General features: G+C 40.2%; 2 protein-coding genes across 3 annotated transcripts in view; one reads left to right on the plus strand and one right to left on the minus strand.

Moving 5' to 3' along the window:
• LOC110071776 (oxidative stress-responsive serine-rich protein 1) overlaps positions 1–23,677 on the plus strand; it is a 113,513-nt gene that overhangs the window by 17,041 nt on the left and 72,795 nt on the right. The window lies entirely within an intron of this gene.
• JPH2 (junctophilin 2) overlaps positions 1–23,677 on the minus strand; it is an 82,620-nt gene that overhangs the window by 14,539 nt on the left and 44,404 nt on the right. The window contains exon 3 of one of the 2 annotated variants that reach the window (XM_020779427.3): positions 2,188–2,306. The exons of the other annotated variant lie outside the window; for it this stretch is intronic. Within the exon in view, the coding sequence (XP_020635086.3) occupies positions 2,188–2,306 (119 nt within the window). The remainder of the gene's footprint in view (positions 1–2,187; positions 2,307–23,677) is intronic. 2 annotated transcript variants of the gene reach the window in all.

A 23,677-nucleotide genomic window follows, 5' to 3' on the forward strand; every position in this document is an offset into this window, starting at 1 on the left:
TTTGTAGTCCCCTCCCACCAAAGTAAGATTCTCTGGTGTTACAGAGTCCATGCAGTGAACAGCTAATACTACAGCCCTGAAACAGGGCTTCTGTGCTGTTTGCTAGAGAACATTCACTTGACGGTCACTTGCTCATGAAAAAACAAGTAAACTATCAGTTTGCAATTCATTCTGATAACAAATCAAAGGCTCAGTGCCACAATCTGTTCTACACAGCTCTATACTGAAAGGGGGGGCAGGAATGTGAGATGTATATTTATTTTAGCCTGCTTACTGGGCCTGCAGGTTCCTGTCAATCATAAAAAAACTCATTCAGGGCCATTTATTTCTGGCTTCAAGCAGGTTATTTGGAAGCTATTTTCACCAGTTGCTCAGACTTCTTAAAATAGCACCTAGCAGATTGATCATTCGTGGTCTCTTGTCTCTCAGCTTGTGACATCTTTTTCTTCTGACTAAATAACACAAGCATCATTGCAATACTGGCTCTATTTCTTTACAGCCTCTGTTGATTTCTATGAACACCTCCTGTTATCTCACAGAATGCATAATTTTCTCAAAAGCACTTTTCTACTGTGTAATCAAATTACATCCTGGGAGCTATACTACTTTCTATATTAAATGCATAACATGATGTCAGAAATCTATCTCTCTCTCTCTCTCTCTCTTAAAAAACAAACATTGACATGCAGCCCTAATATGGATCAAGACCATCATGCCTGCTCAGTTTTTATTTGAAAATTCATCTGGCTCTTGCACTACCAAGAGAGGGGGGAAAGGACACACACAAAATTTCTTTAATCACTCATGTTTTTTAAAATCCCCCTTTTGAATACAAATGATTGGGGAAGAGAAGTTTAAATTTCATTTATAACTGGGCATCATGTACATACAGCATAGAGGTCAACTCTGAGTTGGTCAAGGTACAGATTAAATAAAAAATGTACTCGTATATGTATGTTTGTGCACCATAGGTACATGCCTACATTTGTTGCTATGCACTGTCAGGTTGCCGCAGAGACATCACTTTGCCAACAAAAGTCTGAATAGTCAAAGCTATGGTTTTTCCTGTAGTGATGTATGTAAGTGAGAGCTGGACCATAAAGAAAGTTGACCACCAAAAAATTGATGCTTTTGAATTGTGGTGCTGGAGGAGACTCTTGAGAGTCCCCTGGACTGCAAGGAGAACAAACCTATCCATTCTAAAGGAAATCAACCCTGAGTGCTCACTGGAAGGACAGATCCTGAAGCTGACGCTCCAATACTTTGGCCGTCTCATGAGAAGAGAAGACTCCCTGGAAAAGATCCTGATGTTGGGAAAGTGTGAAGGCAAGAGGAGAAGGGGACAACAGAGGATGAGATGGTTGGACAGTGTCATCGAAGTGACCAACATGAATTTGGCACAACTCCGGGAGGAAGTGGAAGACAGGAGGGCCTGGCGTGCTCTGGTCCATGGGGTCACGAAGAGTCGGACAAGACTAAACAACTAAACAACAACAATTGTTTTTAATTATGTACGCTTCCTTGGGTCCAAAGAAAGAAAGAAAGAAAGAAAGAAAGAAAGAAAGAAAGAAAGAAAGAAAGAAAGAAAGAAAGAAAGAAAGAAAGAAAGAAAGAAAGAAGCCTTGTTGGTTTAAATGTACTTTCCTGATCTCTGCTTGCACAAAAGTGAGCGAAAGGAAGTACACCAATGTAGTATTATGTTCTGCCAGTGTTCCTCAGGATTCTGCCCACTCAGGCCAAAAAGGAGGGTGCTGAATTCTTCCCTGCCTGCAATGTTCTCTTCCACAGGCATTTTTAAGGTGATACAGCATTAGTGCCCTTCCAGAAGAAAAACCACTCAAGATACAAAAAAAGCATAATGTAAATGATTCAGCATCTTCAACCCATGCTGAATGTTGACTGGTCCCTCTTTCTGATTGTTTTACAGGAAGTCAGCATAACCCATTTTGGCCAGAATCGTACTAGAGGAGTACTGTTGAATCAGTATTCATTAAGGGTTAACTCACAGTTCAACAATGGATTCAGTGGTGTGCTGTAGTTGGTACTAGTAACAGGATTCACAGCATTGTACTAAATGGTTAATGTATAGCTTGACTCTGAGTCACTGTGCCTGGTGTAAAAAAAAAACAGGTTTGTGCTTAGAATCTCACTGTAGGTGACATAATCTTAGTAAATCCCATTTCCTACCTGGCTGATAGAAGTCTGGAGACAGTTCCCTGGCCATCGACCTGGCTAAAGCGGATTCGTTGTTAGCTGCCACTGCAGCTTGCTCTGCGCTTTCTGCCTTGGCTTTGGCATGAGCAGTCCTAAGGAAAAGAACACCACAGGGCATTCAATATTTCCAGATGCTACCTTATGTTGAGTTCACACAGCAAGAATTCCTAACTGGCCATTCCAACTTCATTATTTTATGTTCAAGCAGGATACCAACTTGAGGGAAGAATTCCTCTGATTCATACTTTTAAAAAGCCAACCCACAATTCTGAAATCGTACTGAAACGATAATACAGTTTATCATTCATTATGATACCCTGTTTCCCCGAAAATAAGACCTAACCTGAAATTAAGCCCTAGTATGGTTTTTCAGGATGCTAGTAATATAAGCCCTACCCCAAAAATAAGCCCAAGCGAAGTGAAACCCCCGCCCTCCACCATTGTGCAGCATGGTGCAGCAACCAGAAGATGACATGACTGTAAAATAAAACATCCCCTGAAAATAAGCCCTAATGTATTTTATGGAGCAAAAATTAATATAAGATCATGTCTTATTTTCAGGGAAACATGGTATTTCTCTGAATTTGGCGATTCAGAGAAGCACTAAAATGCATATAGCTAGGAAAATTTCAGAGAAAAATACATAGGTATGTTAAGGGGGAAATATCATACGAAAAGGCACAAGTTAAAGAAAAGAGCTTGGAAAATGTGTATACTCAAGGAAATTGTACAAAAAAATGCATATGAATTTTCATGCACACAAAAATGCCAACAAATACCTGGGTGATTTTTTAAAAAGTTTACACACCAATGCAGAAATTGAATTAATTTATACTGAAAAACCTGTGGAAATACTTGCACCTTAGAGTGAAACATTTTACAAAGCTCATACTACTTCCCGAGCATGCAAACAACCTTATATTGTGCTAACAATGCTATTTGGATAATACAGAGGACAGTCAGTGTCTTTATGAATACAGTACATCCCCACACACTTCAGTTTTCTTTGTAGTGAAGGCACAGATTACCCCAAAGAGAGATATTACTATTCTTTGAAGGCAGTCCTACATCAGAATGTATTCAGTAACCTGCATCTTGTTTAAAAGCACTCCAGTTCCTTACACATGGAGAAGCTCTTGGCTAAGGAGGTAGAAAACTGCAATTTGAAGCCCTGATAGCTCACAGAGGCCCCCAAGAAACTGTAAACAGACAGAGTGTCTCCTTTTTTGGTGGTGTGTAATCCTTGTGATTAATTCCAGTGTAATCAGTGGAAGGCTGGGTGGTATATTTATGTCTTTTCGTGCCTAAAGAACTGGTGTTGAATGCAAAGTGCAGGATATGTAAAAATACCAAGCGGGAAACAGTCTATATTCCAGAATTTTTGAAAGTTTCAGCTCCGTAAAAAAACTGGAAGCAACACTGAACAATACACTCCAATAAAACTCCCCCTGGACCTGGAGCAATTGACTGAAGATGTATGAAGGATTCAAATTAAAGGTTCTTTCAGGGGGTGCCTTTTTTATTTTTGTGTTTTTGGTGTACAGTGGACCCTTGACTTACAGACGGCTTGACTTACAGACTTTTTGAGTTACAGACTTCTCTGGCCACAAAATTTAGGTTTGACTTGCAGACTGAGATTTGACTTACAGACCAGAAAAAAAAATATGGAACAAAAACGGCCTGTTACGGGATTAATCGGTTTTCAATGCACTGTAGGTCAATGGAGACTTGACTTACAGACTTTTTGACTTGAGAACCGCCTTCCAATATGGATTAAGTTCTCAAGTCAAGACCCCACTGTACTTCTCTTCTCATTAACAATGAAAGAGACTACCTCACTGGAGTCATTTTGTTTAATATTTCCCCTCCATTCATGTTTTTGGGTGCTGGTCCAAAACATTCCTAAAGAACATGCAAAAGAAAGAAAGAAAGAAAGAAAGAAAGAAAGAAAGAAAGAAAGAAAGAAAGAAAGAAAGAAAGAAAGAAAGAAAGAAAGAAAGAAAGAAAGAAAGAAAGAAAGAAAGAAAGAAAGAAAGAAAGAAAGAAAGAAAGAAAGAAAGAAAGAAAGAAAGAAAGAAAGAAAGAAAGAGGTAAGGCAACAAAGAATTGATTTATTTCAAAAGCAGACAATCATGCAACCAACCACCACCACTATCACCATCAAACAAAACAGTCCCTCTCCATCCACTAAAATATACAGCTATAGAAGACATATACAGCAAATCAAACAAATAACAATTGCAGAAGACAGGCACCAAAACATAGTCCAAGAAAGCAAAGGATCAAGGGGAGGGGGGAATCCCCAAATAAATTGGGAGGGGAAAAATAGAGGTGCACTGGTTTAGGCAGGCTGCCTGATCCAAGCAACAAAAACAATTCAAAGAAACTGGGGAAAATCTCCTCAAAAAATCAAGAAAAAAAGCAGAAAAAGGATCCAAGATGGAGGATGGCAGCAAGCAGCACAATACAAGATGGAGGGCACCAGGAGCTTGCACACCAACAAGGAACAATTGAAGCAAAGAAAAAGCACTTCTCTCTGGGTTCCAAATTATCCAGGCCATTTTATAACTTCAAAATTCCAATTCCCTCTAACATTCTGACTGGCCGCTAACAGCAGCCCTCATGACACTATTTGATGAAATACGTCCAGGGAAAGGTGACAGATACCTTGTGGAAAAAAGATTAAGTGAAAGAGGGAAACGTGAGAGAACATAAAACATTAATGTAGACCTTTATGCACATCTGGCATATAAATCTTTTTCTGGTCCTTCCTGAAGATGCCAAGGACTGAACATGGACACTTTTCCATGCATCAGGCTGAGCTTTCTCCAAACGGAAGATAAGGTGCTGCAACCTATGTTCTCAAATGTTTGTTGCAGCATAGAAGTCTCTAAAATGAACATATAGGTGAGCTGGCCATTTTGGTGCCACATAATTTCTTCTGTTTATTAGCAAAGCAACTCAACAAATCTAGTCTTTCAAATTGTTGAATAGTCAAATGGTATTACCTGGGAAAAGTGGATCTGTACTACTTAATAATCTTGATGCTACAAAATGAGCATTTGAAATTGCTAGTATGTCAGCTCAACTATTATAGTATGCTTAAGTATAACAGGCCGGGGAACTATTTCAGTTTGCAACAAGTATATTTGCAGGAGTACAGAGGATTGCTGTAGAGTTTATGGTAGTAATATAATAGTATAATTGTGTGCCATCAAGTCAATTCTGATTTATGGTGACCCTCTTCTGATTTTTCGAAGTAGACAGTATGCAGAAGCGGTTTCCCATTCCCGCCCAGTGTGGGTGCACTGGGATTGTGCCCAAGGCCACACAGCCTGGCTCTTCTGAAAGTTCAGTGGGGAACTGAACCCCTAACCTGATGACGTTTCGGCGCCAGGTCTAAACTTCCTGTTCCAGAAGGCTTTTAATTGAAATAATATAAACTGTGGGTCCTGATGGCTATTTTTAGAGTATATATTTTAATTGCTTTATTTTTTTTAATTGCATGTTAATTGTTGTAAGCCGCCCAGAGACCTTTGGGTAGAGTGGGCAGCATATAAGATAAATCAATCAATCAATCAATCTCTGGCTCTCTGAGTTATACAGCCAGCCCCTCATAGTGATAAAGGGAAATAGAAAACAATTCAGTATTCTTTCCCCAGAATTAACAAGAAGGGGAATGAGTTGATGTAGTTGAAGTACCTCCTTTCTTTTTATTTGAAATCCCTCAGACAATAACTATATGACAGAGAAAGTTTGGACCAAGCAGTGTTTTCTCCAGTAATATAAAGTTTTGCTTTCTTTAGTCCTTAGTGAGCTTGGAGGAATGGCAACAAAGAAACACAGCAACAACATAAACTAATCCCTCATTATGTTAATCCAGGTCTCCAAAAGACAAGTTTTTTTCTCCACAAATCCTGCTGTGTTTAATGCTTATCATTTGCTGTCTAGAGTTCTAGAATTATTCTTTCAGTCCATTTTAAGCAACTTCTTTCTTTTAAACATGTGTGTGTGCATCCATTCTCTCACACATAGGGGGCCATTTACACATTCCCATAAAAGAGGAAGTGAATCACATACACACAACAAAGACAAGGAACAATAATTTCACACGTATAATACTAGTTTTTTTTTCATAAGTTGTGCCTTTGCAACACCAAATACTTTGAGTGACTCCCATTGTGTGGTTCAGGTAGGAATTGTTGAGGACATATTCAAATTGCTATTCTTATTCCTGCTTTAATTCTGTAATGGTTCCTTATCTTCAGACTTGTTCAGTCAGAGGACATCTTCAAGCAGAAGATCAGTAACAGAACAGAGGACTTGCTTCTGTAGAACAGGGAAGGTGGGTGCTCTTAATATATGGAAGCATGACAAGTGACAGCTCGGTAGATCAGTCTTCCAACTATAAACAAGATTATACTGAAATAATACCTTTCTTATGCAGGAATGGTAAAGTGTACAGTGGGGCATTCCATAAAATCAGGACCATTACAGTTGGCACTAAAATGGAATCATGCACAATGAGAGGAAGAAAGTTTAGCAAATAGAAAGATAAATTGCTACAATGTTTCAGTAAGATGGCAGGCATCCAGCCATTTCTAGGGAAAATAATCAGTGTTCTGTGATCTTACCTCGAAATAAAAACTTAACATTAACATCCATCTATCTCTCAGTTGATTCATTTTTTGGCTTTCTCTACAAGACGATGACAATATTTCCTAGACAGTACTTTATGAACCTTCTTGAATCTTCCCAGTTAGAACATTGTCCCCTATTTCCCTCTTATTTAATAAAGAGACAGATGCTAGGCTCTACAGCATGGGTTCCCAACCTCTTTTGAGTTGTGGCACCCTTTTATAATATGCCATATTGGCATAAATAGACTTCAAAACTGGAGAGGGAACAGGCTGGGGGAGGTTACAGGTAGGGAGAAGAGAAGGCAAAGGACGTCAAAGATGGGCCAGGGGGTGGAAGGATATTGCAATACCCAGGGAAGGGTCAAAACCTTAATGCAGAGGTTATCCCCCTCAGAAACCAGCACAATGTGTGTGTCGTTTTTAAATTCCCCTCCTGGAGACCTGGGTGTGTGTGTGTCTGTGTGTCTTTTTCCTTTTCCTTCCCTCCCCTCCCCTCTCTGGGAGTGATGCATCATAGTTAAAATCCCTTTCTTGTGGAAGCAGCACATTTTATGTAGCATTTTTTGTTAAAAAAATTAGTCCTGGTCACCCCTGTTCAGAAAGTAGAGCTTTCTTTCTCCCCCAAAGGGCCTGTTTCTCATACATACACATATACACTAACTTTAATACTAATACCACTCTGAAAGGTGAAGGAAGAAATTCTTCAACAAGGGATACATATAAAATAACCCACGAACCCCCAGAAAACACTTTGCAACCCCTTTGAGGGTCCTGACTCCTAGGTTGGGAAACACTGCTGTAAAGGGTGGACTTTTGAAGAAGATTGCGTAGCAACCAAGGCTGCAGCATGTAGGAGCTCTTGGATAATTAGCACTAGATCAAATGTCCTCAGTTTAGCAGAAGCACTACTCTTTAATGTGATTAGACTAAGCATGAGTCAAACTCTGCAAGGACATCCATACTGTACTTTCCTGAGACAAAATCCGCAGTTACCTAGATGAGTAACTGCAGGCAAGATTGAATGATGAATGTCTTGTCTGTGTCCTGACATGAGATTGTACACAACTGATCAGGCAATGTCAAGCCAACTAGAATCCTTGCAGACTTAGTCAAGCTTCAGCTTCTTAAGAGTGGTCTGAAAGCAATTTTTGAGAAAGCTAATTGGCTTAGACAAATGACAGGCAATGCAATCATAAAGAAGAATGTGTTTATTTTTGTTTGTTTGTTTGTTTGATAGCTTATTTGAGTAATATTCCACCTTTTCCCCAGAATGGGCAGAGATAGTTGCCCAAGCTTTAGAGATATCTTACAGACAAAAATCTGCAACAGCGAGTGTGGCATAGTAGTTGAAGTAAGTCTTAGGAGACCTGCGTACAAATCTCTACTCAGACATGAAGCTCATTAGGTGACCATCAGCAAGCCATAGTCTCTTAGCATGGCTGGAATAGCATCCTGCAAAGGGTTTGGGGGGAAAGTTGTGGGGGGGGAGCAATGTACATTGCCCTAACCTCATTGGTGGTGGAAACAGAGAGTAGGTGTCAATGGGCAATTTTCACAATGGAGAGGTGAAGCGCAGTGTGCCCCAGGGATCTCTCCAGGGATCAGTGCTTTTCAACCTGTTCATAAATGACCTGGAGACAGGGATACACGGTGAGGTGGTCAAGTTTGCAGATGACATGAAACTTTTCCAGGTGGTGAAAACCAGGAGGGATTGTAAAGAGCTCCAGAAGGATCTCTCCAAACTGGGAGAATAAGTGGCAGGATGGCAAATGGGTTTCAATATAAAAAATGTGAAGTAATGCACATTGGGGCAAACACAAAAAAATCAAAACTGTAATTACCAGCTAATGGGTTCTGTGCTGTCTGTGATGAGTCAGGAAAGAGATCTTGGTATTCTGGTGGAGGGCTCAATGAAAGGGTCAACCCAGTGTGTGGCGACAGTGAAGAAGGCCAATTCCATGCTAGGTATCATTAAAAAGCGGATTGAAAATAAAACAGCAAACATTATAATGCCATCATACAAAACGATGGTAAGGCTGCACCTGGAGTATTGCATACAGTTCTGATCGCCACACCTCAAAAAAGACATAGTGGAACTGGGAAAGGTGCAGAAGAGAGCAACTAAAATGATGACTGGGCTGGGGCACCTCCCTTATGAGGAAAGGATACAGCATTTGGGGCTCTTTAGCCTAGAGAAAAGGCACCTGAGGGGGGACATGACTGAGATGTATAAAATTATACAAGGGATGGATAAAGTGGATAGAGAAGCTCTTTTCCCTCTCACGCAGTACCAGAACCAGGGGACATCCACTCAAATTGATTGTTGGGAGAGTGAGAACAGAAAAAAGATAATATTTATTTCCCCAGCATGTTGTTAGTCTGGAGAACTCCTTGCCACAGGATTTGGTGATGGCATCTGGCCTAGATGTTTTTAAAAGGGGATTTCTGGAGGAAAGATCTATGGCAGGTTACAAGCCACAATGAATATGTATAATCTCCAGGGTTAAAAGGACGTTACCTCAAAATGCCTGATGCAGGAGAGTGGTATCGGGAGACAGGTATATAGTTGTCTCATGTGCTCCCAGAGGCATCTGGTGGGACCACTGTGAGATACAGGAAGCTGGATTAGATGGGCCCTTGGCCTGATCCAGCAGGGCTCTTATGTTCTTATGTGCTTAAAGAGAGAATGGAGAGAGTGATTTGACAGAGTCAATAAGGAGGGATCAACTCAAGGTCTTGGCTGCAGGAGGATGGGTAGTGAGGATGGCAGTACTGCTGAAGAGAATGGGAAAGAGGCAGAGAGATTAAAGGGTGGAGGGCAGGGAGAGATATCAATTTTGCTAATTTCTACAGGGAAATCTGATTCTGCATATATATATTTTATTCAGATAGCTCATTTCTGGTTCATTGCCTCCCAGTAAAGCCTTTGAATATTCATTTTTATAATTTTTGAGGATTCATCAACTGAGATATCATTCTTCAATCCATAACTAACACAATTTAAAACTACAACCCTGACTACGCATGACTTTGTTTAGTCAGCATAGTTTGGGCTTTACCAAATTAAGACTGTAAATTCCTCACATCATGGTCATTGTTTGCTATACCCTGGAACCACTGCTCACACTTCACCAATGATGACCTACAGTACTTTCAGATCTCCCTTCTGCCACATAGCAAATTAGCAGGGAAAACAGCCCACGGTGTTCTTGTGTCATCTGTTTATTTCTGGCACTTGTTTCGGCATTGTTTTGATCTGGTGCCAACATTATCACAATTCAAGTCCAAGGACATTTCTACACACACTTGAATTCCTGAGCAATATCCCAGAATATGCCTTGAAGGGCTGAAATTTAAATATTTTCACTTTGAGGACATTTCAGGCATTGTACTGTATATATTCTGAGAAGACAAAGAAAAATCTTTTTTTGATTTCGAAGAGCAACTTGAACTGGCATTGCCATACATCAAAGGTATTTTGTGTGTGCTTGTGCATGTGCGTGTGTGTGTGTGCATACATATATACACACACATATATATACACACACATATAATGCACACACAGACACACCTACACACCTACACACCTACACACACACACACACACACATCTTGTTTTTAAAATTATCATTTGCAAAACTGTGTTCTAGGAATTCAGGGGTCTTCAACGTATTAAAGGCCCCTCAAAAAGACACTTTAAAATGGTGGCAAGTGTCACTGACAATTTTCCCCATTTATCTTTCCCAGCATATGACACTGCAGACTTGCAAGAAAACATCACACACATTCTAGGTCATGCTTCTGGTTTGTGTGGGTCAGACACATCAGACTGGCATACGGCATGAACTGAAACATTCAGAGGAATTCTTCAGTTAAAAAGACTGACATAGAAAAACCTGGAGGGGAGGAAATTTGAAAATCATAATACTTGCAGAACAACAAAGCCAACATTTAAAGCTCACAAGTTTTATTTTATATACGCTTTCATGGAACACAGTCCACTTCTTGACATGCATTTGACAACGTGGTCTACAGTCTATGAGAAATTATGCTAAAGTGGCCAGCGAAGAGGAGAATGTAGGAGAGGTAGAGGTATGGAGTGACCTTTTGGACTGGGCTGTCAATCCCTGGCCCCTTCCTATTTCAGTTATATTGCCTTCAACCATCATCTTCCTACCCCAGAATCTGGGATCCACTGGCTCAGCCAAGCATGGGGATGTGAGGTATTGTACCTGACGGGTGAGGTATTGTACCTGCCCTGACCTACACTGTTGGTGGAGGCAATGCCAGTTCAAGGGGCTCTGCCAAATGGGGAAAAAAAAGCCTATGGGCACAAGGGGACTAGAAAAGAGACAAGAAAAAACTGCAATGCCCAAATAGCAGCCAGAGGAGGCCCTTGCTTCAAGGACCTGGGGGTAAAAAGAACCACCTAAGAAACTGTCCCTGAACCAAGAACCAGTGAGTGAAAAGAATTGCCCTTACTGAACATGAGGGACTAGGAGAAGCCAAGAGTCTGAAAGGAAAGACTACTCCCAGTCCTGAAAGGCCACCTGTATATAAATGTCTAATACTGTTGATGGTTGATGGCAGAATCTGGTCTAGTCTTTCTTGATGATCATGCCTACATGCCCCTCTGATGCCTGGAGATCAATACAAGATGCCACAGGAGCCTTTGTTGTTTTTCCTGCAGCAGACTATGATAACCCCCTGTAGGTTCCTTGAAAAAACAACACTGAAATAAACTCTTTTTCTCTTCTCTGTCAGGGAAATGTCTCTCAGTTAAGAATGGCTGTCAAGCTCCTCTGTGCTCTAACGAGATCAGCATGTATTGCCTTAGCTTTCATGATTACTTGGTGAATTTTTTAAATACTGACACACTATCCTCTGCCCTAAATAACTCAAGGCCACTTGCATCCTCCCCTGAGAATACTTCCCTTTGCAACAATCATAGGGTCTGCAGCTGCCCTTGTAAGACATTCCTCTTCACCTATGAATTTCATTCTGGCAGGGGGGAATTTCTAACCAAAAGCAGTTTAAGAGCTGCTATCCTAACCACACTTACTAAGGAGCTAGTCCCATTATAGCAGGAATCACATCTGAGCAAACATTTATTCGAAGAATGTTTATCCTGTTCTTAAACAGCTCAGTGATACAGCATACGCCCTGCAAACATACAAAGGTCCCACCATAGCATAGCATCCATAGCATCCCCAGGAAGGGCAAGAAATTACTGCTGCTCGAAACTGCACAGAGCTGCTTCCCATTCGCTTATGATACTGAATTTGATGTACCAATACTCCAAGTTGCTGTAAGGCAGTACCTTATATTCTTTACATAGCATTGTTTTGGAAGTATCTAATGGAAATATGCAGTGCAAACACAGCTGCGATAGATTTGTTGCACTGATAGAATAAAGAATGAAGATATACTTAATTGGATTAAAAAAGCAAACAAAAACAGAAAAGAAATAATGGTTGTTGTGGGGTTTTCAGGCTGTTTGGCCATATTCTGGAGGTTTTTCTTCTTAACATTTCTCCAGTCTCTGTGGCCAGCATCTTCAGAGGACAGGAGCTAGAATTCTGTCTGTGTTCTGGTGTAGTGTGTGGGATTGTTGAGCATTTGTAGCTGTTGGATAAGGGTTTTTTGTTCTTTTTGGGAGACTGGGTGTTTCCTGTGATCAGGTGTTTTTTGTTATGGGTGTTTTGCTGTGATAAGGGGGGGAGAGATGATCTGTCACTGTGATGGATGGGTGTCATTGGCTAGTCCTTTGTGTGCAGTGATCATCAGTCCTTGTGTCTGGATGGAGTTCATTGACCTTTTGCAGGCTGTATTTTTCAGTGCTGAGAACCAGGCTTTGTTGATTTTTAGAATTTCTGCTTTTTTGTTGAAACTGTGCTTGTGCTTGTGGATTTCGATGGCTTCCCTGCGTAGTCTAACATAACGATTGCTGGTGTCGTCCAGTACTTCTGTGTTTTGAAATAGAATTTCATGTCCAGCTTGTTTCAGAGCATGTTCAGCTACCGCCGATTTTTCTGGTTGTTTTGGTCTGTAGGGTCTTTCACATTCTTTTATTCTGGTCTGGAAGCTACATTTACTGGTCCCAATACATACCTGGCCACAACTGCAAGGAGGTTTGAGATACATGTGATGTCCAGAGAGTAGTTTACTGTTGTCACACATATGCATGGAAGTTTCCATGGGAGCGCCAGAATTTGAATGCAGTTCTACTAAGTTCTGGTCTGGCATTCTATTCATTACATCAGCTTTTATTCCACATCTACCTGTGCAGAATTCTATCAGCAGAAGCTGCATCAGTGATCTGATGAGTACTGGCTGTGTCTCTTGCCACATGCAATCAGCACAGTACTGTAATAGCTTCCACAGCTGGAGCTTTGTGAATACATAAATACTGAACAGGATGCTAGCTCCTATTTATTAAGGTATGCACCAGTTATTGATGTATTCTTAATGTATGCCTAAGTACAGTCCCCGAATATATTCATTTAGAGGATGGAAGACAACTTTTGTGCTCTTCTTTACTAAATCACCTGACTTGATAGTATAGATTTCTCTGTGACTTCTTTAAATAATAGAATTTACTTTTGCGTTTTACTTTATTTGGGCTTATATCCCGCCCCTCTAGACAAAATCTACTTGGGGCGGAATTTGACACCAGACAATGATAATACATATTATGTAATTTTATTATTAAAGAGTAAATAAATCTATAATCAACTGCTGGGGAAGCGTATGCCAAACCTAAAATATCTAACATTTAAGGATGTATGCATCCACTTAGCATGAAATGTTTAATTGTGTAAAAAAAATACTGAAGAACAGCTACAGCTGTAGTATGTACAGTAAAACCAATGGAAGGAGTTTTCTTTTTCCCACACAGGAATCAAGCACATCTACATTCACATTGCAAGATGTACTAATCTACATTGAGTTAATCTATACACACAAAAAGAACCAGGTAACCACAGATCTGGGACTGTACCATATCAGAATGAAGCGAAATAAGATGACTGTATTGTCATGAAAAAGAAAATGCTATGGCAACAGAAGCTTTTTGTTTTTCACAACAGATTTTCACTGATAGGAATTTTTTCAGCTGGTGAAGTATGGATTGTGCAAGCCCTCACTTGCAATCCAAAGTGGTACACTTCCAAAGAACTGTATCAAATGCATTTCCTAAATGTGTAATTTCCTGTTAAAACTTCAAACTGCACATAAAGCTCTATCATTTCCCAAGGCAAAGATAAAAAGTAGCCTGCTATATACAACTCCTGGGGATGTATAGCCCATAAAAGATCTAACGATAGTTATTAAGTGTAAAGAATTTAGGAAATGTGGTTTCCTGGGCTGCCTGAACTCAAGACAACCATTTATGGACATGGAAAAAGTGAATAATACAGAAATATCCAGGATCTGGGCTTTTTGAATTTTTAACTAAAAGAAAACTCAGCTATATTGGCAACTGTCACTCACACACAAAAGAATACTCAGCTGTAATCCTGTTGCTTAGTGTAGTAAATAATAGCTAGATTAGGCCTATTGAATCAGTAAGGACTTGGTGAGCCAACTATAAATCCTACTGAAACAATGGCCGTGCTCTAGTTATAACGTACTACATGAAGCAACAGGATTTCAGTCAATATTTTTGCCGATGGCTTATTTCTTCAGCTTGCAGCAGTATCTTACCTGCTGATGTGATAAAGTAAATAAAGAAAAGCAATGAAGAAAAGAGGGCTCTTATCCCTTTGATCCCAGTACTGCAGGAACAATGAACTTGCAGTCAGAATATCAGCCTTTGTAGTGTTACAGGAGCTGAATTCATAGATTTATGGCTTGGAAGAAACTGCAGCTCTCCAGATATCTGTATCTGTTCATCTATAAAAAGTAGCTGTATCTGGATGGAGTTTTTGTTTTTCTGATTGTGGCTGTTTTCAGACAAGTATTTTTTTTAATCAAGGACAATACTCAATCACTGGGTTTGTTTGTAAACTATGAATGGAATTGCAGTTGTCTTTCCTCACTGCCTGGAGTGGTCTTTTATGTAACATATATTGCTCTGTTCCAGTGGTTATCCACCACTGTGCATAACCTAGCTGCCATGTGTGTCACCTTTTGAAGCTCAGCACAGATTTACTACAACTTTTGTGGCTGATGTCAGTTTATTCCCTTGTTTCTTGTGGCTGATGTCAGTTTATTCCCTTGTTTATTTTTTAAGTTGATTTTTCAATCTTTAATTCGCACTAAAATTATTTTGTTCCATTCATCCCAACAGGTGTGACCTAATTCTTCTAGGGAGAGGTATCTGAAGCTCACATTCTTTTATGCTTGTTTTTAAATGTTTTCTTGAAGGCTTTCACAGCTGGGATCCAATGGCCGTGGATATCCCACATGACCCAACTCCGGGAGGCAGTGGAAGACAGGAGGGCCTGGCGTGCTCTGGTACACGGGGTCACAAAGAGTCGGACACAACTAAACAACTAAACAACAACAACAACAACAACAGAACACAGACAGAGTTCTAACTCCTGTTGTCTGAAGATGCCAGCCACAGAGACTGGCAAAATGTTAGGAAGAAAAACACTTGGAACATGGCCAAACAGCCCGAAAAACCTACAATACCCATCTTGTTTTTAAAATCAATATGATAGATAGATAGATAGATAGATAGATAGATAGATAGATAGATAGATAGATAGATAGATAGATAGATAGATAGATAGATAGATAGATAGATAGATAGATAGATAGATAGATAGATAGATAGATAGATAGACAGTGGTGCCTCGCTTAACGAGTGGCCCCTTTAAAGAAGAATCTGCATAGCAATTTGTTTTTGGCAAAAAATCGCTTTGTGATGATCGGTAAGCGTTTCGTTTACCGATTTTCACATAGCGATGTTTTAAAAAACAGCTGATCGGCGGTTCCAAAACGGCCACCGGGGGAAAAAAGGCCACCCGCAGTGTTTTGCGCCCTTTTCTCACATACTGGGCAGCGAAAACGGTGGCCGCATGGAGGATTTCCACATAACGGTGAGCTTTTTGCCCATAGGAACGCATTAAACGTGTTTTAATGCGTTCCTATGGGCTTTTTTGCCCCGCATAGCAACAAATCCACATAGCGACGATTTTTTCGGAACGGATTATCGTCGCTATGCGGGGCACCACTGTATAGATATAGATATAGATAGATATAGATAGAGATAGAGATAGAGAGAGAGAGAGAGAGAGAGAGAGAGATAACACAAGGTAAGAGAGATGTTAAGTGAAAGATGACACACATTTAATACTAAGAGAACAAAGCATTGTGATGCTGCATATTTTTCACTATATTATTACAGTACTAGAACACATTTTAAAAAATTATGCTTAAATCATATGAAGAGAAACAACCAAAACAAGTCAAATTCTGTTGGTGTAGGTTTGCATCACGGTAATCCAGATTGAGTGCTGGAAACATTTAAATTTATGGGAAGCTTCCTTTTCACCTATTCTAAGTTATAAGCCTTCTTCATGGATTGCTGCCTTGTCGTGGCGAAGGGGCTTGAGTAACTCAGAGAAACTATGGGCTATGCCGTGCAGGGACACCCAAGACGGACAGGACATAGTGGAGAGTTCCGACTAAACGCAATCCACCTGGAGTAGGAAATGGCAAGCCACTCCAGTATCTTTGCCAAGAACGCCCCATGATCAGAAACAAAAGGCTAAAAGATATGATGCTGGAAGATGGGCCCCTCAGGTCGGAAGGCGTCCAACATGCTACTGAGGAAGAGTGGAGGACAAGTACAAGTAGCTCCAGAGCTAATGAAGTGGTTGGGCCAAAGCCGAAAGGACGCTCAGCTGTGGACGTGCCTGGAAGTGAAAGGAAAATCCAATGCTGCAAAGAAAAATACTGCATAGGAACCTGGAATGTAAGATCTATGAACATTGGGAAGCTGGAGGTGGTCAAACAGGAGATGGCAAGAATAAACATCGACATCCTGGGCATCAGTGAACTAAAATGGACAGGAATGGGCGAATTCAGCTCAGATGATTATCATATCTACTATTGTGGACAAGAATCCCGTAGAAGGAATGGAGTAGCCCTCATAGTCAACAAAAGAGTGGGAAAAGCTGTAATGGGATACAATCTCAAAAATGATAGAATGATGTCAATACGAATCCAAGGCAGACCATTCAACATCACAATAATCCAAGTTTATGCACCAACCAGCATTGCTGAGGAGACTGAAATTGAACAATTCTATGAAGATTTACAACACCTTCTAGAACTGACACCAAAGAAAGATGTTCTTCTCATTCTAGGGGACTGGAATGCTAAAGTAGGGAGCCAAGAGATAAAGGGAACAACAGGGAAGTTTGGCCTTGGAGTTCAGAACGAAGCAGGACAAAGGCTAATAGAGTTTTGTCAAGAGAATAAGCTGGTCATCACAAACACTCTTTTCCAACAACACAAGAGGCGACTCTATACATGGAAATCACCAGATGGGCAATATCGAAATCAGATTGATTATATTCTCTGCAGCCAAAGATGGAGAAGCTCTATACAGTCAGCAAAAACAAGACCTGGAGCTGACTGCGGCTCTGATCATCAGCTTCTCATAGCAAAATTCAAGCTTAGACTGAAGAGATTAGGAAAAACCACTGGGCCACTCAGGTATAATCTAAACCAAATCCCTTATGAATACACAGTGGAAGTAAAGAACAGATTTAAGGAACTAGATTTGGTGGACAGAGTGCCTAAAGAACTTTGGATAGAGGCTCGTAACATTGTCCAGGAGGCAGCAACGAAAACCATCCCAAAGAAAAGGAAATGCAAGAAAGCAAAGTGGCTGTCCAACGAGGCCTTAGAAATAGCAGAGAGGAGAAGGGAAGCAAAATGCAAGGGAGATAGGGAAAGTTAGAGAAACTTGAATTCAGACTTCCAAAGAATAGCAAGGAGAGACAAGAGGGCCTTCTTAAATGAACAATGCAAAGAAATAGAGGAAGATAACAGAAAAGGAAAGACCAGAGATCTGTTCAGGAAAATTGGAGATATTAGAGGAACATTTTGCGCAAAGATGAACATGATAAAAGACAAAAATGGGAGGGACCTAACAGAAGCAGAAGACGTCAAGAAGAGGTGGCAAGAATACACAGAGGAATTATATCAGAAAGATGTGGATATCCCGGACAACCCAGACAATGTAGTTGCTGACCTTGAGCCAGACATCCTGGAGAGCGAAGTCAAGTGGGCCTTAGAAAGCCTGGCTAACAACAAGGCCAGTGGAGGTGATGGCATTCCAGTTGAACTATTTAAAATCTTGAAAGATGATGCTGTTAAGGTGCTACATTCAATATGCCAGCAAGTTTGGAAAACTCAACAGTGGCCAGAGGATTGGAAAAGATCAGTCTACATCCCAATCCCAAAGAAAGGCAGTGCCAAAGAATGCTCCAACTACCGTACAATTGCACTCATTTCGCACGCTAGCAAGGTTATGCTCAAAATCCTACAAGGTAGGCTTCAGCAGTATGTGGACCGAGAACTCCCAGAAGTACAAGCTGGATTCCGAAGAGGCAGAGGAACTCGAGACCAAATTGCTAACTTGCGCTGGATTATGGAGAAAGCCAGAGAGTTCCAGAAAAATATCTACTTCTGCTTCATTGACTATGCGAAAGCCTTTGACTGTGTGGACCACAGCAAACTATGGCAAGTTCTTAAAGAAATGGGAGTGCCTGACCACTTTATCTGTCTCCTGAGAAACCTATATGTGGGACAGGAAGCAACAGTTAGAATTGGTCATGGAACAACTGAGTGGTTCAAAATTGGGAAAGGAGTACGGCAAGGCTGTATATTGTCCCCCAGCTTATTTAACTTATATGCAGAATACATCATGCAGAAGGCTGGACTGGAAGAAACCCAAGCCGGAATTAAGATTGCCGGAAGAAATATCAACAACCTCCGATATGCAGATGATACCACTCTGATGGCAGAAAGTGAGGAGGAATTAAAGAACCTTGTAATGAGAGTGAAAGAGGAGAGTGCAAAAAACGGTCTGAAACTCAACATCAAAAAAACTAAGATCATGGCCACTGGTCCCATCACCTCCTGGGAAATAGAAGGGGAAGATATGGAGGCAGTGTCAAATTTTATCTTCCTGGGCTCCATGATCACTGCAGATGGAGACAGCAGCCCTGAAATTAAAAGGCGCCTTCTTCTTGGGAGGAAAGCGATGACAAATCTGGACAGCATCTTGAAAAGCAGAGACATCACCTTGCCAACAAAAGTCCGAATAGTCAAAGCTATGGTTTTTCCTGTCGTGATGTATGGAAGTGAGAGCTGGACCATAAAGAAAGCAGACCGCCGAAGAATTGATGCCTTTGAATTGTGGTGCTGGAGGAGGCTCTTGAGAATCCCCTGGACTGCAAGGAGAACAAACCTATCAGTTCTAAAGGAAATCAACCCTGAATGCTCACTTGAAGGACAGATCCTGAAGCTGAGGCTCCAGTACTTTGGCCATCTCATGAGAAGAAAAGAGTCCTTGGAAAAAACCTTGATGTTAGGAAGGTGTGATGGCAAGAGGAGAAGGGGACGACTGAGGATGAGATGGCTGGACAGTGTCTGCGAAGCAACCAACATGAACCTGACACAACTCCGGGAGGCAGTAGAAGACAGGAGGGCCTGGCGTGCTCTGGTCCATGGGGTCACGAAGAGTCGGACACGACTAAACGACTAAACACACAAGTTATAAGCCTCCCTAGGAGTCCCTCTATTGCTCTGGGGAAGCTTTCAGGAGCTTAGGGTAGAGGGGGGAGACTCTAATAGTAAAAATCCGCCACTGGATCACTCCCAATGGTTCCAGTTCTGGCAGCAGTGATCCAGAAGTGATTTTTAAAAAACTATTAAAGTCTCTTGTCCATCCTGAGGCTCTCAAATGCTTCCCCAGAGAAATCAAAAATGGTGGGCAGAGGAAGCTTTCTATAAACTTAAATTAAATGTTTCCAGTCCTGGATCCAGGTTATGTCAATGCCAAGTTATACAACAGGATTTTGCCCAATAAACAAAAATACAAAGCATGCAAATAATAATAGTAAAAATCAAACAGTTAAACAACGTTGGCCAAAATCCTGTTGGGTGGGGTCTACTGGCACAGTGGAAATGATCTATTTATCAGCGTAAATTGTCACAGACTCCTTTGTCTATTTTGGTGTGCATGTGACTTTTTATCATTGTGGGCAAGCCGTGCACACTCCAAAATTTAAAAAAGGAAGTCTTCAATCAGCAGCAATTTGCCATACACACCTTTAAACCGGTGAAGCTTCTTCAGCAGGATTTTGGCCATTTCTATATGACATTTTTAGATGTTGAAAGAGTTGTAGTGTCCTCAATTTTTATGCCAAATGATAGTAATAATTCTAATTCTGACTTATGGAGTCCCTTTCCAGGGTTTTTTATATAGAGTGCTTACAAGCGGTTTACCATTCTCTTCTTCTCGGGGCAACTTGCCCAAGGCTACACCAGCTGGCTCTTCTCCCAGGAGACACAGTGGCGAATTGAACTTGCAACCAAAGACTCCACAACCAAATAGCTAACTCATTGAGCTATCCAACCAGCAAAATAAAATAAATTGAAATGAAAACACAAATAGAAAATTGGTTCAGCAGTAATTAAAAAGGTTAAGATGAATGAAATCTAAATTGCAATAGTTCCACTTTCCTAAAACATCACTGCCTGCATCAACGCTCACCTTGTATTTATACAATCTACACCTGTGGAGATTGTGCTATACTTCCATTATTATGGAACGGTATACTTTCTGAGTTCTGATAAAAGAGGAGAGAACTCAGGAAAGATACAGTATAATAACCATTAGAAGTTACTGTCATTTTAATAAAAATAATGATTGGAAAAAAGCACAGCAATTCCAGACTAAATATATTATGCCTGAAATCCTGTTGCATAGTTACATAAATGGCACAACTTTTGGAAGCAAATTGTAACTTAAGAAATTTCTGTAGACATTGAATACTGGGTTGCGCAATTTGGCATGCAAGAGATAATGTTTATACTGTAGATATTTCTTAAACTATGGCAATTCGCCTCTAAAAATTATGTCATTTTTGTAACTGTGCAACAATATGTCAGTCAATGGGAATGCACACTATGTCTAATAGGGACATAAAGTTTTTAACCATCACCTACGATCACATCTGGCAAAAGAACCTCAGTTATACTGATATGGCTTTTTTAGATAATTTCATAATTTCCTGAGCATATGAAGCAAGTCCCTCATTGATTCATTTTCCCTTCCAGTTGTTTATTTCCAGTCTGTTTTCCTCTCACCAAGGGGGTTGTTTTAAATTGTTCTGATGATGTATTGATTCATTTCTCACCAGTATAGCTTGTGTGTTATAGATGTATTCCCTTTCCCACTCTCTTTTTTTTTAACTCCGCTGTTACAAAGGGCTTGGATTTCCAGGAGCTATCACAACTTCATGCTTACTGATCTTGTATCCTTTTTTAAACATTTTCTTTTTAACAGGCATATCCCCAAATCAGTAGGTTTCTGTCTTCCTCTGAGCAATGTTTTTTTTCAAGCAGCTTAAAAGGAACAGTCTTCCGCCTCCCTTTTTTAAAACCCTGCTTTGAACTGTAAAGAAAGGAGAGCAGCATCTCCTTTTTTGTAAAAATCCTTTGCTCTTGCAAAGAAGGAGAGAAGGTTGTTGTGGGTTTTTCGGGCTCTTTGGCCGTGTTGAGAGAAGGTTGTTGTGGGTTTTTCAGGCTCTTTGGCCGTGTTGTGAAGGTTGTTCTTCTTTGGATCTCTCCATTGCACCACAGATCAAACATTCTTGACTGGGAATCCCTTTCCACCATTCTGATGCATCAATTCAGATTAAATAAATAAATAAATAAATAAATAAATAAATAAATAAATAAATAAATAAATAAATAAATAAATAAATAAATAAATAAATAAATAAATAAATAAAAAAAAGTAAGGAGCAGCATTGCCCCAGGAAATAAGAGAGAAAATAAATTGATTCCATGGTGTAGCCAGCAATAAGTTTCAAACAGGAAGAAATCAAATGATATGGCAAAAACCCATGGGGCCATTCCCACTGGTATATATATCACATGACCATGAAAATAAACGTATGAATACAACAAAGATTTGAAAAGCATCAATATGTCCCGAAGCAGTCAGCTGTGGTAACTCCCAATGATTATAGACCAGTAGCTTTAACATCTGTTATTATGAAATGTTTTGAGAGATTGGTGCTGGATTACATTAAGGCTAGTCTTCCACCTTCTTTGGATCCATGGCAATTTGCATACAGGAGAAACAGATCTACTGATGATGCTGTGTCCATCGTACTCCATACTGTATTGAGCCACTTAGAACAACAGGGAACTTATGCGAGGCTGTTGTTTGTGGATTATAGCTCTGCTTTTAACACCATTCTACCAAATAGGTTGTTTTTAAAAATGATCAACCTGGGATTACCTCAGGAGATCTGCATGTGGATAAAGGATTTTCTGACAGATAGGCCACAGTCAGTAAGGATGGGATCCCACCATTCTTCTACCCTGGTACTAAGTACAGGAGCTCCCCAGGGCTGCGTGCTAAGTCCCTTCCTCTATTCCCTGTACACACATGATTGCACCCCACTATATAACACCAATGCAATTATTAAATTTGCGGATGATACAACAGTGGTGGGACTCATAAATAAGAACAATGAGTCTGCTTATAGAAAGGAAGTACAAAGATTGATACTATGGTGTAAAGAAAATCATCTCACACTTAACATCAAAAAAACTAAAGAACTCATAATTGATTTTAGGAGGAAGAAAAATGTACATTTACCACTGTACATAAACGGTGAGGAAGTGGAGAGAGTTGGTAGTTTTAAATTTCTGGGCACTTACATCTCAGAGGACCTCTCATGGACTATAAATGCCAACATGCTAATAAAGAAGGCACAGAAGAGGCTGTATTTCCTGAGAATGCTCGGCAAGTTAAATTTATCACAGCATTTACTTCTGTCCTACTACCGTAGCACCATTGAGAGTGTCCTAACTTATGGCATTCTGGCATGGTTTGGGAGTAGCTCTGTAGCAGACAAAAAAGCTCTACAGAGAACCATTAAAATTGCCCAGAATATCATCGGGCTTCAGCTACCAACCCTGGATGACATCTTCACATCCCGCTGTCTGAGGAAGTCACACAGCATCCTGAGAGACTCTTCCCATCCTGCTTATAACTTTTTTGAACTGTTACCGTCTGGCAGAAGATATAGAACAATTAAGACTCGGACCACACGTTTTCTAAATAGTTTTTATCCTAGAGCTATAATTGCAATTAATAATGAGCTTAAAGACCACCAGTAGTGAATAATTAGTTGGACTGTGTTACTTGGCCTGAGGTGTAGATGTTTGTATTTTTAGTGGGGGATTTCTAGTGGGTGGGGAGTGTTTGGGGAATGTTATGTGTGTGCATGTGTCTGGTCTCTGGGTGTCTGTGAATTTCGTTGTATGATATACTGTGTATATACTTACAATGACAATAAATTATATTATTATTATTATTATTATTAATATAACTAGGACTCTTTTGACACGTGTGATTACACCCTTAGTAAACTGGAATATCATCTAACCTTCTGAAAAATTCTTACTATAAGACTACTATAGTGCACAAATATCAAAGACACAGACCCAGTGTCTCAAGATTACACAAAGTAAGTGCAAATTTTTCTCTCACAATAAATATTTTACCCTGCTTGAACAGCACTATATTATACTGTATATACTTATGTGGTTTCTGA

The sequence above is a fragment of the Pogona vitticeps genome, chromosome 4 (assembly GCF_051106095.1).
Source record: "Pogona vitticeps strain Pit_001003342236 chromosome 4, PviZW2.1, whole genome shotgun sequence".
Lineage (NCBI taxonomy): Eukaryota > Metazoa > Chordata > Lepidosauria > Squamata > Agamidae > Pogona > Pogona vitticeps.